The sequence below is a fragment of the Cygnus atratus genome, chromosome 22 (genome assembly GCF_013377495.2).
Source record: "Cygnus atratus isolate AKBS03 ecotype Queensland, Australia chromosome 22, CAtr_DNAZoo_HiC_assembly, whole genome shotgun sequence".
NCBI classification, from domain to species: Eukaryota; Metazoa; Chordata; class Aves; order Anseriformes; family Anatidae; genus Cygnus; species Cygnus atratus.
The window spans coordinates 7,825,529-7,843,253 of NC_066383.1; the positions used below are offsets into that span (position 1 = coordinate 7,825,529).

Here is a 17,725-nt window from a genome sequence, read left to right on the forward strand (position 1 = left end):
CTGGAAGGGCACAACCCAGTCTGGCATTTGAGGCACTCTTCTTCCATGAGCTCTGGAAGCTTTTGGAATGATCTTCACTCAGTGTGGCTATATTGGCCCTGGATTTTCACTGCACCTGGATATGTCTCAGGCCCAAGACTTCAAGGCAGAGGTCTGCTGCTTGGAACCCTTGTACTCTTCTGCAGCGAGACAAGGACACTCGGACCCAGGCTTGGGAGTCTGGTGGTTGTGAGTGGAGCCAGGTGCCTGCATGAGCAAGGCTATGTCGTAGCACAGTTGTGATTTCAGTAAGCAACAGCCAGACATGCTTCACTAGCTGGTGGCACTGATGAGGACAGCTAGACAAATGGTTGTCTTTCGTCATTTGGTGACCAGCATGAAAGGGAAGGGGAATTCCAGCAGGCCGTACCACTTGATGTTGGAGTTTAAAGCTGTCTGATAAATATTTTTGGTGGTTTTCAAAATGAAAAATCAACTTGTTGACTCTTTGCTAAGAAGTTACTTAGTTTGACCGCAGGCATGCAAATGCATTTGCTGCCTCTGAAACTGAACCCCTCTGCAAACCCTGTTTGCTCTGCTGTATTGATGAACACATTCCTCCCTCCTGGATAGCACTTGTGTTGGGCTGCCAACACTTGTCTTGTTCCGCCTTGCCACCCAGCAGTGTGTGGTCACAGGAGCTTGCTGAAGGGCTAGCCCTGCAGGCAGGCAGTGGTGAAGGGTCTCCATGCCTTCCAGGCAGCTGAGTGCCCTGCTGAGATCATGGTGTCCCCATAGAGTTGTTTCAACATGCTGAGCCATCTGGGACTATAAAATTAGTGGGCCATAAGAACTACAAATCCACATGAATTGCACCTGTGTGTTTTGTTAACATCCCTGAAACCAAGCTGCTCCCAGACAGGCCTTGACTTATCACCTGTCTCTCTGGCAGGAGCTTCTTGTGGTGGCAAAGTCCTGGCTGACAGCATTGCAGTGGCCGAAATTGAAATAGTTCTCTGCTGTTCGTGGGCTTAGGGAGCTGAATTTTGGAGCATTTCTTTCTGACATTGATGCTTTGCATTCTTCTTGCATCCCCTTACTTGGAGCTCGGGGCTTTCGGAGCAGGAGAGCAAAGCAAACTCACACAGGGTGTGGATTTTGCAGCCCCGAGAGGTCTGTGGGCAGAGTTAACTCTCTTCTCATTTTCTTCTCCTTAGGTGTGACAGGGAATCAGACAAATCAACTGCACTTAAACTCCGTGGGACCTGGATCCTCTCAGAGCCCCATGGGAATGAACCTGCCTGGTCAGCAGCCTCTCTCCCATGAACCACCCCCTACCTCCATGATGTCCTCCCCAAACCCACTGGGCTCCAACATTCCTATGCACCCAAGTGCACCAGGGGCAGGCGTACCCCCCCCAAACCCCATGATGCTGCCCCCAGGGCCCCAGGACTCGCTGAACCAGCAGTGCGGCCCTGTGCCAAACAGTTCGCAGATGATTCCTTCCAACCAGCTCGTGTTCCCCCGCATGCAGCAGCCCCACAATGCCATGCAGTCTCCTGCAGGAGGCATGCCCATGGTCCCTGGCGGGGCAGGTGGCCCTGGCATGCAGCAGCATTACCCCCCAGGAATGCCATTGCCACCTGACGACCTTCCTGCCCAGCAGCCCGGCCAGATGCCCCCTCAGCAGCACATAATGGGCAAGAACATCCCTCCTCGGATTGGTGAGACCTACCCTGCCGTGCTCCCTGGGGTGGCATCGGTGCTGAATGACCCCGAGCTCAGTGAGGTCATCCGCCCCACGCCCACCGGCATCCCTGAGTTCGACCTCTCCAGGATCATCCCGTCAGAGAAGCCAAGCAGCACCTTGCAGTATTTCCCCAAAAGTGACAGCCAAGCACCCAAATCACAGCCTTCCAACCTCCACCTCATGAACCTGCAGAACATGATGGCTGATCAGCCCCCTGTGCGGCCAGGTATGAATGCTCCCAGCCTTCCAGGGCAGCAAGGCGTGCAGCGGGGACTCGGCATGCCCATGTGCCATCCCGGACAAGTGCCCATGCTGGGCAGGACAGGCATACCGCCCCAACAGGGCATGATGGGCAACAGCATGCACCAGGGCATGATGTCTCCGCAGCAGAGCCTGATGGCCCAGCAGAATTTCATGCTGATGCAGGCCAAGCAGAGGAGCATGTCTGTGTCAGGGGAGATGTATGCCCAGACGGGACACATGATGTCACCTCAGGGCTCGCTCATGGGGCCCCCGCCGCAGCAGAACCTAATGGTCACGCACCAGATGAGGCAGAGAAGTGTCTCCCTGGACAGCCAAATGAGTTACATCCCCGGGCCAGGGAACATGGCAAACCTGCCTTTCTAAGCATGGCTGGTGCACTGGGACAGGGAGGGGCCATGCCTGATTGTACAAACGTTTTTAAACCTTTCGTCGGGGGCGGGTTGGGGCCAATGCCAGTGGAGGACACCAAGTGGGATGCTTTTCATATCGGATTTGCCTCTCTACAGAAAACCACATGTGCAGTAAACTTGATGTGAATTGTTCTTTTTTTTTTCTTTTTTTTTCCTCCCTTTTTTGGGGGAAAGGGGAGGGTGGAGGGACTGGGAGTGGGAGTGGGGCTGTTAATTTTGAACCCTGTGTGTTGTCCAGGGACTTCCAGGCCCTGTGGCAGTTTGTAAAGTTTTCATTTATCATTTTCCTCCTTCAAGTGTTTTTCTTTCTTTCTTTCTTTCTTTCTTTTTTTCCTTCTCTCTCCTTTTTTTCCTTTTTCCTTTTTATTTTTCCTTTTAAGCAACCAAAATGCGCAAGAGGGTTTTTGGAACTAGCTGTAAATAGGTCGCTGAGAAAGGCAAAACTTGTGCTGGTTTTTAATTGTTCTGTATTTCTGTGTTTTAATAGAAGCCTGAAAACATGTTTTAAAAAAAGAACGAAAAACATGCTAAAGGCAACAGTGTACAAGGATTGAAAGCTCTCCTTGGGGGAGGCAGGAGGATCCCCCAGGGTGCACAGGGCATTGAGAGATTCCATTATAGAGTGACTCTTTGTCAAACCTGTGTTATTCATGCATTTGAACAGTTTGCATGTGCAGGGTGTACGGTTTCATGCAGATCTTAGGCCCCTGTGGAGTCTGTGCTGAGCACAAGAACACAACCAATGACTGAGGACCACTGGGGAGGTCAGAACTGTGGCCCCAGTCACTGGAGCAGCGCTCATCTGGCTGGGCAGAGGCCATAGCTTCTTAGGATCCAGCTGTCACTGCTCCATGGTGAAGCTGCTTTGGCTGTGAAAGGGAGAATGCCAGCTGGCTGGCTAGAGAAGCAGCAAGGATCCAGGCTCTGCAGATAATAACATGCTGGGCCTGAAGGTCTCAACCAGCTGTGCCATCTCTAGTCTCTTCTTTTCCCTTCATGCGGTGTGTCCTGTCGGCAGGGTGGCATAGGGATAGGTGTGAGGTGAGCTGGATGGTTCCTTCTTGTGCTTCCGGGAGAGGCCAGCTGGGAGCCCTGCCCTTTTACAGACTTCCTACACCAGTCCTTTACCCACCCATTGTCCTCCATGATCACAACGTGTCCCCTCTACCTCTGCTGTTGAATGGTCTCCCAGGTCTTCCTTCCTCATCACACTTGCCTGTCCTCATCTGGGCTTTCATAGGCAGTCTTTGTTCCATCTTGCCCAGAGCTACCTGTTGCAGCCCTGCCGTACTGCACTGTAGAGGGCCAGCTGTTGAAGATGAGCTGTCCCTGCATGCAATACTACATTTCAGATTCAGAGTTGTCTTTGTATGGTGTCAGCTGTGTGGCTGTTGTGTGTCACGAGCTGTCCACGGGCTGCTCCATGTTTCTGATATAAGAGGCTGAGGTTCTTATTCCTAGGCTGACGGAAGCCATTTAAACAACTCAGGCTTTTCTGGATGTGCTTCACCCTCCCATCCTCCATTCTGTAAGGTCTTCCTGCACATGGCACCAGTGTTTTTTCCTGTGTCTGTCCACTGAAGGGACTGTGGGATTAAGCACATGCACTTCTGTACACACAGGATCTCTGGATCTCTGCAGGGACCACGTTCCAGCATGGTGTACCCTATGGGTATCCCACTGTGAACTCAGGGCACTTGTTTGCCACATGAACACCAGCTGGAGGATTATCTCTGCAAAGCCAGACTTAGCATACTACCTCTCTTGTAACAGCGCTCACCTTTCCCTACTTGAAACCACAGGGAGGAGAAGGCTTTCAGAAGGGGAGGTCGTCAAGTGGAGAGGGATTGGCAAAGCTTTTTATTGTGTTGCAAGCTGTTAGAAAAGACTGGCAGGTGGTGAAATGTCAATCCAGTGTCTGCGTTGATTGGATCTGTAATAAGATTTAGCCACAAAGTCTAATCAGGAATACCTTGAAGCATTGGGGTATTTGTAGAGTGCAGTACTAGGTTGTAAGTGTGGGTCTGGATTTGAGAAAGAACTTCACTCTGGTCTCCTGCTTTGTGTTGTTTATGATTTGACTGAGCATCGTTTTCAAAAGTGGCAAAACAGGAACAATCCTGGAAAGTGCTCGTCCCTGCCTTGGCAGTTAGGGCAAAGAGGAATGGTCTTCAACCCGGGCTAAGTGTGCTTTGGACCTGACATTGTAGCTGCTTGGATTCTCCATCCTTTCAGACTGTGTGCTTCATCTGGGAGGATGTGGCTTGAGCAGATGCAGCTTTTTCTTAGCTTGACTAGCCTGAAAGGCTGTGGCTTCCCTTGGCCGCACTTTGGGGTGTTGGCTGCTGGTATTTTCTTGTAAACATCCAAATACCAGTGCCATCCCTGAACCTTGCTCATCACCCACCGGCTAGCCTCGGTTAGTTTAAAGCCATATTTTTTATTAAAAAAAAAAAAAAAAAAGCTTCTTTGTTTGTCTGTAGACAGCTGTTATTTTGGTCCAGTTAAGATCTCTGCCTGTCAGTACCTTCCCTGTTGTCCCCTCCACCCAGCCCAACTCAGAAGTTGCCTAGGGCTCCCCATCGTCACTCTGTCAGCAGCACGTTGTCCCTGTGTCAGCCCGAGCCCGCAGCGCACTGCTCTGCAGCACTGGAGAAGCCACCGCTGCCTGCACGTGGGCATGGGCAGCCTGATGGCAGGAGGAAGTCCTGTCCTTCGGTGATAAATTACTAGGAAGCAAACCCTTTCAACTCAGCAGGCCTGTATACAAAAGGGAAATCCTGGCATTATTTCAGCTGTGAGCTGTGGATTTCAGAGCAGCAGTCAGGGCTCTTCCTCAAAATCCCCCTGCCCTGAAGCCAGCCAGCCCTACCCTGACTGCTGTGATGGGTGAACCACAGGGAGATGAGGTGCTGCACAGCACCTTCTGCCTGGTCACCGCTCCCAGCTGTGCCTGAGATCAGCACTTATGGCAGGTGCTTCTCTGGAAGCTAACAGCGAGTCCTTGTTAGACCTGGGCAGAGTTTACCCGCTGCCGTGAGCTGTGTCTAGTCTTGTGTCTTGTAGTTTATTGCTCGGCTTCTCAGCTTGAGTTCTGTGTACTGACTCCACCTAATCACAGTAAAAGGTTTGCCCATGTTTTAGCCATGACTTTGCAATGTTTTTCTGGCTCTGAAAAGTAAACGTTGGGAAACAGCATCTTTCAGTACATCAAATAATCACACACCTGGAATTAGCTTTCACATTGAGGTAATGGTGACTGACCTGTTCTCTGTCATCCCATGGAGAAACTTCCCCAGTCATTTTGTACCATTATATAAATATATATATAAATATAAATATATAAATACAATATGTGAAGACATCTTATTGGTTTTTATTTGAAACAATTTTTAGGCTTGTTTTTGGGTATCTGTGCTGCCTGTAATGTATTGACCTGTTTTATAGGTGCCTTTTTATTAAAAAGACAAATTTCAAAACCTGACCTTGTGCCTGTCTTCGATGGTCTGTGTGATGTTCTGCAGGGTTGCAAGCAGGTGTGCACAGCATGGTGGTGCCTCGAGGAGCTCGGCTAATGTCACCTGTGGCAGGTTGGTGCTGATAAGGGAGCCCAGCTGGACCCAATATAAATACTTTTCTGTCAGTTAGCTACTCTGTTTGAGAGGAGAGGAGTTCTTCTGGGATGTGAAAGTTGTGCCTAATATATGCTGAGACTTCACTGCAGTTGAAGTCGTCTTGTGAAATCTAGGTCAGCCCCTGCTCTCAGCAGGGTCAGTTGTTCAGTCTGTGCTAAGTGAATGATCTGGACCTCATGAGCTGCTTGCGTGATGCCTCCCTCCTTCAGGACTGAGCGAGACACGACCATGTAGCTTGGCGTGGTTCCTTAACGTGTTGTGGATTTTGCTGTGTAAGTCCAGGCTGTGCTGCTGTTCTGTCCCATTCTCTTGTGCTAGCCCATCCTCTAGCTTCTGTGGCTTGAGGCGGTTCTTTAACTGCTGCAAGTAATCAACAGCCGCAGGAGAAGCAGCCTCATTTTCTTCTCTTGCTTGCTGCTGGTCCCTTTGTCCTAGCTGTGGATCCTGGCCTGGTGGCTGCTCCCAGCCTCTAGTGCCAGGCAGGGATGGGCAAGGGTGAGGGGTCCAGTGCCAAGCTGAGCTGCGAGCACTGTTCCCATCACTGTTGGTCCCGTCTCCTGCCACTGAGGCAGCAGCTGTGTGCCTCTGAAGAGAAGCTCCTGGTCTCCATGAGATGTCTGTGAGCTCCTGGAGGTCCTGGGACACCTGCGCTTGGCGTGGATGCTGCCTTGAGGCTGTGCCTTTCCTGCAGCAGACAGCAACCAGCCTCTGCTGCTGGCTGGGACTGGGGACCTCCTAGGCAGGATGAGGTGCAACGGGACACCTTCCAGGTAGGTGGGCATGCCCAGGGCTGGGAGGTGGCTGGGCAGGACCACTGAGATAACTCAAGGTCCTGACAGGACTGCGGGGTGGAGAGGTGACCTAGGGTTAGGACTGGCTGCCCCTGCTGTCTGCTAGCGTCTGGAGCCCCACGGTTCCCTCTGGTGCTGGGCATCCCGTAGCATGGCAAAACGTGTGTGCCGTAGCTGCTGCGTTCTTTGGGGGAGAACCGGAGCAAATGGAGCAGGCTGGGATTACAGCAGTGTGTGGGGCCTGTGCTGGGGCTCATGGAGACTGCTTGGAGCTGAGGCAGGGGCTGCACTGCTGCCTGCGTGCGGAGCTGGGGTAGCAGACGCTGCCGAGAACCAAGCGCGTGGGTCTGGGTGGTGGGGGTGATGCATGTCCAGAGCCAGGATGAGGAAGATGCAGAAGTCAGCAGTGTGGACGCTGAAGTGCTTGAGCATTTGTTTCCCACTGGGAGATTGGGGGAAGGCGGTAGGTTGTTGCCTTGATAAGGAAAATGAAACTCTGTGCGAGTTGCAGCGGGTGGGGGCATTGGAGCTGTGCAAGGGTGTGGGGAGAGCCCCTGCTCTGCAGCGCTCCCAGGCACACAGTCACTCATGCGTTCCCTGCCTCACGCCTGTTGGTGTGTGCTTCACTGCCTGCCACAGCCTCACGGTCGCTGTGCGCAGCGGGATCTCTGCTAACTAAAACAACCAAGCTACAGTTCCTGGGCAGCTCAGTCACCCCATAGGAAAGAGGGAGCAACATGTTGCCCTGGGAGCTGTTCCATGGCCCCTTTGGTGAGCACCAGGGCTGCTTGTGGGCTGTCCGCTCCAGCCTCTGTTGCGGAGCGGTGCCCAGGGCTGGGGTCACACAGGGCTGGGTATGCTGTGGTGGTGTGGATGTCACCTCCCTGCGGGAGCCACATCGCAGTGCTCGGCACTGTCCCTCTCCGGCATGCGCCAGGAGCAGTGCCTTTCTGCGTCACTCTGTGGGGCTGGGCTGGGCCCTGGGGAGTGGAAAGCCCAGCTTCCTGGGTGGTGAAGGAGAGTTCCTCTTGCTGCTTCATGTTGCCATTCAACAGACTGAGTGAGTCCTTAGGGCCCAGCTGAGGACAGAGGTGAGACCCACAGGGCAGTATCCGAACTTGCCGATGGGAATTAAGGCAGTCTCATCTCTTTCTCATTTCCAGCACAGCCACAGATGTGGGCCTCTTGCTGCATACCCAGCTCAGCTGCAATCATGAGAGGAAGCAGGGCAACTGAAACAACAGCTGGCTTGATGCAGTAGGGATGGAAAGTGGCTGGGGAGAGCCCTGCAATGGCAGAGGTCGCTCTGGGCTCTCCCTCCCCCAGCTCTGTGTCTGTCTGTATCTGGCTCCCAGGCCCTCCAAGCCAACGTGCAGGTTGCTGCAGGAGCAAAGTCCACCCTCGTGGTCTGCCAGCTTCCAGTCTGGCCAAACACTAGCCCCAGGGGTGGTTCTCCCCTCATGGCAGCAGCTGCTGGGGCAGTCTGTAACAGCAAGCTAAACGCGGGGCTTGATGATCTCTGAACACAACAGAGCCTTTGCTCTCTGTGAGCTCTTGGGTCCCTGCGCAAAGGGGGACGCGTGGCAGGAACGTGCCATCAACCTACTCCATTTGCAGGTGCATTTCCCTTCTCAAAGTGACACAAATGCAGGCAACTGCTTACAAGCACCGTATGTGGGAAGAGATAGTACTTTATTTGTTTGTTACAGCTCTCGTAAACTTTCAAAAAGTTTACTGACATGCCAGTGCTAAACACCATAGTAACAATAGATGCGTAATTTGTTCACCCATATTTTGTGTGTAGATTTTCCTTTTACTCTGTGAATGCTGTAAGGATTTACACTCTGACTGTTCAATTCCTCAGTAATGTTTGTGTAAGGACATAGTTCCTATAGACTGGGGCTAGGGAGGTGTTTACAACACGTCTGCATGGGTTCGTTCACTGGTACAACTGTAGAAGTAGCAAGGGCAGGCTTCAAAGAGCAGCTCTTCCTCTGCTGTTCGTGCTTGGACAGCCACAGCCACCATTACCTGAAGGTTTCAGCTTCAAAGATGCAGCGCTGCAGGAAATGGCAGACTGTTCTTTCTATAAAGGCCTTACATTTGGGGAGTTTTCTTGTCGTGTCAGAATCTGTAAACAACTTATTCAGATCTCTGCCTGAGCTGGACTAGTCTAAAGTGACCCAGTCCTTAATTATTGCTCTTTGCAGCGTGGCCCTTGGTTGTGGTGAGGTCAGGTTGTAACTGAGCTTTTTGTTAGTGGATTGAACTTCAGAAGGGATTTTAGCACAAAATCCCCGCTGCAGCAGTAGAACTGCCCTTGTTCCAACTTTGCATAAACAGTGAGGTGAGTGGTACAGCAGATTTTAACGTGTGCTCGTGGTTAGGGTTGTTCCCATGTGACAGTTTGTGTGTGTGACTATCATTCAGTTTAGGCCAAAGCAATGTTTAGCTAATAAGAGAAATGTAACGTAGCTAATAAGAGAAATGTAACGAAGCAATGCTGTGTGTGTGCTGACACGTTACTGTGACAAGGCCTACTAGGAAACAGCAGGCAGCACAAGTCTGTTAGGGCTGCCCTACATGCTAGCTTGTGGTGTAATAATGAGCTGCCACTCTTGTTTTGGACCGACTTGTTACTGAGAAGCCCTGATCCAGGCAGTTGCTGGATACTCATGGTTCAAGGCAAAATCAATGCTCAGGTTTGTTCTGTGTAAACCTTGATGCACTCAACGTCTAAAGGCTCCGTGCATGCAGGTAGAGCAAGAATATCTGAAAGCACAGCGCTAAGCAAAATGCCATGTTCCCATTTGGCCTGCTAAAACCAAACAGAAATAATGCAAATTAGCTCTTCCTTCCATGTTCTACCTTACTCTGAGGTAATGGGTCTCCTCCTTTCAGAACCCACAAAGCACTGTATAACCAGTTGCCAAAAAAAAAAAAAGTGACACCTTCAGCCTCCTAAAGATGTGGTTCTACATCTCTGTGCTCAGTCACAAGACTGAAGCCATCTGTTCAGACAGTCGCCTTCCTTAAAAGAAAGCTTTTGAACAGTCAGGCCTTTACTTCAGCTGGTTGCTCACTGGAGCTATGACTAGCAGTGTTAGGTTAACGGTTGGATTTGATGATGTTTGAGGTCTTTTCCAACCTAAATGATTCTATGAACAGCAGTGCAGCAGATCAAGTGAACAGGAAAGGATGTGGCTGGTGTCAGGAAAGGCATCTGCGGCAGTCAAGTCTGAGTCCACAACCCAGCCTCCTGGCATGAGCTGATCTGGGAAGATCAGTGTGCTGTGACTGGGCTGCAGGATGTCACACAGCAGGAAGACTGATATTCCAGCCAGAGACTGGCACTGTGGTGCGCCTGTGTTACTGGGATGAGTTCTGTGTCCCCTGCTGGTCCTGCTTGCATCTCTGACTTTATCTGCCGTGGTGATTGAGTCCCACTGCTTCCTTTGGGCATGTCTAGTGACCTGAGCAGGTGAAATGGGAACTTGCTTCATCTTTGTCCTCAGTGCTTGCTCACTGACATGACTCCACCTTTACTTGGCTGTGCTTTTTTTCCTCCCCCCTCCCCCCCCCCCCCCCAGCAACCCAGTCCTGTGTCTGGCTGTGTGCACAGGACACCTGCAGTCAATTTTTTTGAGGGAGATGTGGTGATATCAGGTTCAACCTGCCTGTGTTCATCCAGCCCTGTCAGTGTGACCATCAGGCATTTGCCAACAGCTGCCAGACAGATTTCTGAATGTATGTGAACCAGAAGGATCCAGGGAAGGTATCTGGTGGGATTTGGGTGTTAGGTGGCTATTAGATCTGTTTCCTGAGGAGTAAAGAGAATGGTGGGGACACTTGTGAAACTTAGGACTGAGGCCACAGCACATGTGCCACCACCGAACAGGCACACCATAGGTCACTTCTGCCCTGCAGCAGCCTTTCTGAGTTAGAAAGTGGAGATAGAGGTGGTGTTGTCAGACTCGATTCCACTGCCCTTCCTGGTCACCTCCAGGATCTCCTGTAGGGTCTCCTGGCTTATACAGCCAAGCTCCTGCAGGATACGGAAGAAGTCGTTACGGAACTTGACCCCAATGAAGGCATAGAGGATGGGGTTGAGGCAGCAGTGTGTGAAGCCGATGGCCTCTGTCACCATGATGGCTGTGTCCAGCTGGTCTTCCAGGAGGCAGTTCTTGGTGAAGGCTTCTAGCTTGGTAAGTGTGTTCAGAAAGATGACGATGTGGTATGGGCTCCAGCAGAGCAGGAACACACCTGTGACCAGGATGGCTACGCGGACAGCTTTTTGCCTCTGCAGGCGTTGGGACTGACACAGAGTCCGGACGATGGCCATGTAGCAATAACACATGACCAGAAGGGGCACAAAGAAACCCACGGTGTGGTATAGGAAACGGGTTGCCAGCCACGCGTTGTTGCCATGAATCCCAATCTCTGGAAAATAGCAAATGCTGCGGTTGCTCTCATCTGTCCAGACTTCCATGAAGATGAGATCGGGTAAGGTCAAGAGCAAGGAACAGAGCCAGACCGCCATGCAGGTGAGGTGGATGGAGCGAGCTCTACGTTTGCGGTAGGTGTGGATTGCGTAAACGATGGCCAGGTAGCGGTCTACTGCAATGCACCCCAGCAGCATGCTACTGCAGTAGAAATTGATCTTGTGGACAGCACTGAGGATCTTGCAGAGGAAAGTCCCAAATACCCACCCGGCCAAGCTCTCAACCACACTGAAGGGGAAGGTGAGCAGCAGTGCCAGGTTGGCCAGGGTGAGGTGGAAGAGGAAGTTTTCCGTGGTTGTGCGAGACCGCTTGAACCTCTCTAAAATGACCAGGACCAGGGCATTGCCCACAGTTCCCAGCACAAACATAAGCAGATAGATGAGGGGCATAAAGACCTTTCTGAAGGGGTCTCTCTGGTTGCCAACCACAGATGAGGCCGGATTGAAGCAAAAGTAGCCCTCCAAAGAAGGGGTTGTGTTCTCAGCCTCGTAGTAACCACTCAGCTCCGCCTGGCTCTGGGGAACAGAGAGAATCTGGTTACAGGAATGCAGTTTCTGAACAGAAGAACCCTGTCACGCAGCTGCACCTGACAGGCCTGGGACAGAGCACCCCTGTGTGCTGCAGCAGGAGGAGGTGGGACCTGGCTGCAGTGTGGTGGCTGGGGTCCCATGAGAGGCAGCAGTGTGGGGAGAGGCTGTCCTGACTGTGAGGGGCTGCGTGCTCTGTAATCCTTAACGAGTGCTTTTGGGGGTGTTCTGGTGTCCAGACAGAGGACCACTTTCATCTTCAGTTCTTTGCTGAGCTACCTGCTGGTGGCATTTGCTTTTTCACAACACACAGAACGTGTGTCTGTCAGCTTTCCTGATTTTTTTTTTTTTTTTCCCAGCTCTTTGTGGCATAGCCTGTCCCTGGCCTGCCTGCTGTCAGGTACAAAGGTGGTGAGATTCACCGCAGAGCACATTGTACCTCAAGTTGTATGTACTGATCCCATTCCCTTCTGCCCTTTCCTGATAGGAAGGAGGTTTCACTACTCATTTTTCTTGCCCTCCTGATACCTCCACTTCTTGAGTGCAGCTGAGCAGCTCTAGCACAAGGATTCAGGACAGCCTCCTGTGTGCTCTGCTGCTTGCCCCATTGCACCTGTTGTTTTACTTGTTTCTGACCGCAGCCATGCTCTGAGAAGTTGCTTGGAGATCTTGGAGCCACCTGGGGCAGTGTCCACTGAGCAAGGCGAGGTGGGACAGCAGCAGCCAAGGTTGGAATTGCTTAACATGCACTCAGAGAAAGTTCTAGGGCAGGTGTGAGGAGTGAATGCATCTGAGGCAGTGGGGTGCCACAGCTACAGTGATTGTTCTGGAAAGAGAAATCTGGTCTGTTGGTAAACCTTGTGGTTCTGAATTAATTGCAGTCAAAGCCAGAAAGGGAATCTGAAAAATGCCACTCAGCCCCTGGGCTGATACCTGGTAAGGAAAGTGTGGCAGAGCTACTGCAGATGGTGGGCACCCTCTGTCTTCAGGCGCTTTGACAGGAGTTAGGTGCTAACAAAAGCAAAGGACTCAGATGTAGACTGTCACAGAAAAAGAGCAGCCTGGGAGGCTTGTGGCAAGCTCAGAAATCAGTGACAAAACGAGAAGAGCCCCGCAGCAGTAGTTGTGCACTCCCCCACCCACACCCTCTCTGGAGACCAACACTGAGACTTCAGTGTCAACCACAGCGGAAGTCCCTGCTCGCTGCTTTCATACCTTTCACTGCCAGCTGTAGCTGTTTGCACCTGCTGCTCCTTCCCTCATCAGCCAAAGTTCCCAGCTAAAAATACTGGCCCTGCTTTAAACAGCTTTAGAGCTTTTTTTTTTTTTTTTCTGTCCACTCCTCCCCTTCCCCTGCATGTGCTCCTAAGCCAAGTGACTGCAAATATTCTCAACTCCTGCGTTATACCGAGCTGGAAAGGGTGATTGTTTCTTCTCTGTTAAAACCTTCCTCTTCTGATGTGCTGTGTCCCTCTGCAAGCAACTGTCTGGGGGTAAAGAGCTGATGTGGCAGTGCTCAACTCGAACTGCTACGTTGCTGAAACCACTTGCATGGCTTTAAGGGGAGCTTGGGTGCATTGAAGGAGCAGATGTCTAAAGAGCATTACTGAACACATGCAAAAGACAGCTGGCTTGCATGGTCCTCAAGCAGGGGATGGTAGGAGGGCAACCAAGCCCTTGGGGGAAGTGTAAAATCAGTTTGCCCAGCGCTTACCCTCTTCCCCAGGCCTCTACCTTTGGCTACTGCAGAGAATGAGTGCTGAGCCAGGCAGACTTTGGTCTGACCCAAGGGACTCTGGGTCTTTCAAGGGTCCCCTTTCCTGCCAGCTCCGTGCCCCCCATGCTGCTTCTGTGCTGTGATGCGACACTGCAGCGCTTCCTCCCGAAGGGGTTGAGAGCTAGCTCCCTTGGGGGCTAGTAGTCATCTTCCCTGCCCAAAACCTCACATGCACAAAACTGTCTTCCCCTAATGTAACAGTGGGACTGCAGCCTTGGGTGAGCGATGTTCATATTCCAAAGAATAATTATTTTTCTGGTTTATGGTATGAGACTGAAGATTGCTACTGAAGACAAAAGCCTTTAAAAATCCTTCCCGGTTTGTTTTCTATATGGCTTTCATACCTAGCTATTTCATACCTGGACTCTGTGTCAGGAATGACTGGCACACAGAAATGCAGCAATGCATTGGCTGGGGCAAGATCCTTAAATCTAAAGCAGGGCACCGCCAGGGGACTTTCTCAGTGATGCTGCAGATGCATGGTTGCTGGCTTTGGGGCAGGGGGAACACTCTTGTTTGAGTGGCCCCTGTTGAGTGTGAGGCCAGCTGTGGCACTGTGGGTGCAGCCAGCATGCTGCCCACTGCCTTCCAGGTCCATTCCCAGCCTCCTAAGAAAGAAAACCAAATGAAGAACCTTTGCAATTTGGCACAATGACCAAACAGGGCTGCTCTGGATTCCATGGTGACGTTGCTGGAAAACCCCAAAGGGAATGCGAATAACTTAGCTGGGGAGAGGTTGAACAGTTCTAGTTTTAAAGGGAAAAAGGAAATGAGGGGAAGCGGCTGGGTCCACTGGCTGGAGCACTGCCTGGAACCACACCAGCACTGCCAATGACTACAGGTGGGTGGCGTGTGTGGTGTTGAACGGCTTTGGCTGCAGAACAGTTTCCAGCATCACCTTACAGTTGGAGCCGGAGGTGCAGAGGCCACTATCAGCCACCATCTGATTGCAGATAAGGTGGCAGGTAGGGCTCTTACTGTAAGCCACTCACTGCGGGCAGAGGAAGTGTGCACAGAGCTGTGTCTCAGGCGTCCTCTCATGTGCATCTCCGAGCAGTGAGTGTGGGTGGGAGCGGACAGAGATGAGTTGAAGATGAATAGAAAAGGATGAAAAGTCAGAGTCCAGGCTGAGATGGGAAGGGCAGGGACCAGAGCTGTAGGAGATGCACTGAATGACAAGCCAGGGCTTTTGGGGACTCTGCTGTGATTTCCATTTCCAGACTGGAAGCGGGTGGCTGCCTGATCTGGGATGGGATAAGTGAATGGGCTGCATGTGGGCAACCTTTGCACAGCTCTCCTGCAATACAATAAAAGCCCGAGCAATGTGTGTATACTGCAGGGGGAATGTGACAGTAAAGTGGTGAGTTTTTCTGTAACTAAGCAGTAAAGTGCACACCTGGGGCCATGGCGGGGGAGGCACGATCCTGCACTCTATTTGCTTAGGAATCTCTTTTCCCCTCTAACCCACATCTCAAAGTTACGCAGGTCTCCTCTGCATGTCAGCTGCTTTTCTCAGTTCCCCACAACTGCCAACAATCAAACCATTTGCCTGTAGAAGAGCAGCAGCCTGTACGCTATTAGGGATTTTCCAAGTGAGTCATTCCCTTCTAGCCCATCCAGGGCCAGGAGAAGCATGTTTCAGTCCCATAGCCATAAAACAGAAATTGCTCGTGTCAGTGTGCAGCTCAGCAAGCTACTGTGATAGAATTTCTGCTCATAAGCTCTCTGGTGGTTGAACTAGGGAAACTAACGTATAAGTAAATGCCACGTTCCTGTAATGCAGGTGCCTTTTTTGCCTCTTGAGCCATGTTGGCCTCATTATAACAAGAATTGGCCTTCAGCACCTTAGGAGACCTCATGGCAATCTCAGTGGTCTTTCTTCAACTTTTTTTTTTCTTTCTCTAGTTTGCAGCTGAGGAAGGTTAAGTGGGCAAAATTTTCTTGCTATTGAGACTTGGGACTATAATTTTGGTTATGTTACTTTTCCACAAGATTACACAGATAATTGGTCCCACAGGGTAGCAAAGATTAGGTGAAGCCATTGCTGTACTTGCTGGGCAAATAGTTAGATAAATGCCCTTTCAGTGCAAATGTTCCAATTGTTTTCATTCTGCATTTGCTCTATCAGCCAACCAGTCCTTTCTTGTTAATGCGGTTTTGTGTCACTGCTTTGCTAGAACAGTGTTGAGGCCTTTTTTTTTGCAAATCTCTCTGGACATGTTGATGCAAGCACTAAGCTCACCAATATATGGCATCCCCAGACCGTATGTGACACTGCTCGTGTGTGATCTGTGGTCAGTTCCAGGGAGGAAGAGAAACCTGAGAAGCTCCTAAGAAACGCATGTCACAAACTCCCAACCACATGAATTCTGAGAAAAGATATAAAACTGTTTCTGCTGTGGCATGGGACTGTTCACACTTAGTCCGAAAGTTAGCTGAGTTTCTCCTCTTGTCTGGGGTCTCCTCTGTAACTTAAAATAATTCACAACAGAGGTAAAATTGCTAAGCTAAGGTTCTAAAAAGTTTTGTATCCAAAGAGCAAATCCCAGTGCTGTTTAATTTGCCTGCCTTAGAAAACTACACACTTTGCCACCAGCAGCTGCTTACTTGTAGTCAGTGACACGGTGCAGATTGACAGACAGCACGCTTGGATGTGGATGGCTTTCTGATCATAGGAGAGAGTCCAAGGGAGAGTTCAGATGAAGGAATGAACCAACAAAGCGATGACAAAGGGAGTTTAGTTTTAACCTCTTAGCAGGCTTTAGTGCTGCCACCGAACTTCAGCAGAGGTCACACAGAAGTGCATTCTGCAAAAACTTGTAAGGGACACGAGCACTATTTGCAATGGGTTTTTAGACTGGATGAACTGAAAAAAAATAAGGAGGGTTGGAAATGCCTGTCCCACTCCCAGTCTTCTCTCTCTTCCCTAATGTATAGGAAAAAGGGGAGAGAGAAAAATTGGTAAAAATTAAATCCAGCATTTCTCTCTGGAACAGAAAATAAACAAAAACTGAGGTCTGCTGCAGAGAGCCTTTGTATGAAAACAGAAATTCTGAGCTGCAACATTTGAAAACCTGGCTAATGATAGCACTGCTGTGGATGCCCCCTTGGATAGCACAATATGCTCTAAAAGGTACAGCTGCTGTATTTCATTTGCAAGCTTAGAGCAGAAAATTACAGGGCTAAATGTATGGTGTCATCACTCCCAGATAGAAGAAGTATTTGCTATTTATCGTCTATGCTTTAAAATTCCCCTCTTGTAAATATACTATGTATTCCCTTCACAGCAGACTCAGGCAGCCTGTTCATGGAGAAAGCAAGCAGGGGTAGGAGTATATAGTCATATGAAGGTTTTTCACATGTGAAGAGAGAGCACTGGGGCTTGCTTTGTTATTCCTGTTAAGGACACTTGAGGAGAGTTCTAGAGCTTTGCACACTACACACAGTCATTTATACCACTGAAAGTTGGTGCAAAACGCGACGGACTGTGAACGCGTGCTTTTCACCCACATTGTGTCACCGAGAACTTGGCTGTGCCGAGAGTGGGGCAGCAAGGGGCAGAGCGGGTTCTGCTGTGGCATCCCAGCAGGGAACGCTTGGACTGGTGGGCAGCGTGGGGCAGAGGTGCGTTGGCCGGGCTCTCCAGGCAAGGCTCTGGCCCTTCTGACACGAGCTGGGGTTTGGGTGCCCATGAGAGGGCAGTGCTGGGGCTCAATGCCCACCAGAACACCTCAGCTCAAAGTCGCCACCACTCATCATGCAGCTTTCTGCATGGGAACATCTTGCGCCCCTGGACTGCAGTGGCTGCAGTGACATTGCACCAGCTCCCCACAAATGCAGTGGTGTCTCTTGCAGTCCCCTCATCCCTCAAGTCCAGAATTAAGGGATGCAAGGTCTGATTGCACTGGCGTAAGTTATTGCTCAGGCCCTCTCACGCCTAATGGGAGGGGTTAGAAGACGGTGACATCGAAACCAGGTCTTTCAGCCCACCCCAGCTTTACCTGCTCTCCCCAGTTGTCCTCTAAAACAAGCAAAGCCAGGCCCAACTCACCAAGTCATAGGTCTCTGATGAGTAGCTGACAGGCCCCAT

At 50.8% G+C, this 17,725-nt stretch overlaps 2 protein-coding genes across 5 annotated transcripts in view; one reads left to right on the forward strand and one right to left on the reverse strand.

Moving 5' to 3' along the window:
• BCL9L (BCL9 like) overlaps positions 1-5,887 on the forward strand; it is a 59,091-nt gene extending 53,204 nt beyond the window's left edge. For all 4 annotated transcript variants that reach the window (XM_035555702.2, XM_050715039.1, XM_050715038.1 and 1 more), the window contains exon 8: positions 1,197-5,887. In XM_035555702.2, the coding sequence (XP_035411595.1) occupies positions 1,197-2,356 (1,160 nt within the window). In that variant the 3' untranslated portion in view covers positions 2,357-5,887. The remainder of the gene's footprint in view (positions 1-1,196) is intronic.
• Positions 5,888-10,769: 4,882 nt separating this feature from the next.
• Positions 10,770-17,725, reverse strand: CXCR5 (C-X-C motif chemokine receptor 5). Its single transcript, XM_035555759.1, has 2 exons — positions 17,687-17,725; positions 10,770-11,846 (listed from the first exon to the last, which is right to left on the reverse strand). The coding sequence occupies exons 1-2, from the start codon at positions 17,723-17,725 to the stop codon at positions 10,770-10,772; spliced, it is 1,116 nt and encodes a 371-aa protein (XP_035411652.1).

Coding starts and splice junctions, on each gene's coding strand:
- CXCR5 (XM_035555759.1), bottom strand. CDS start 17,725: ATGGGGCCTGTCAGCTACTCATCAGAGACCTATGACTTG. Junction 11,847..17,686: donor CATCAGAGACCTATGACTTG/GTGAGTTGGGCC, acceptor TCTGTTCCCCAG/AGCCAGGCGGAGCTGAGTGG.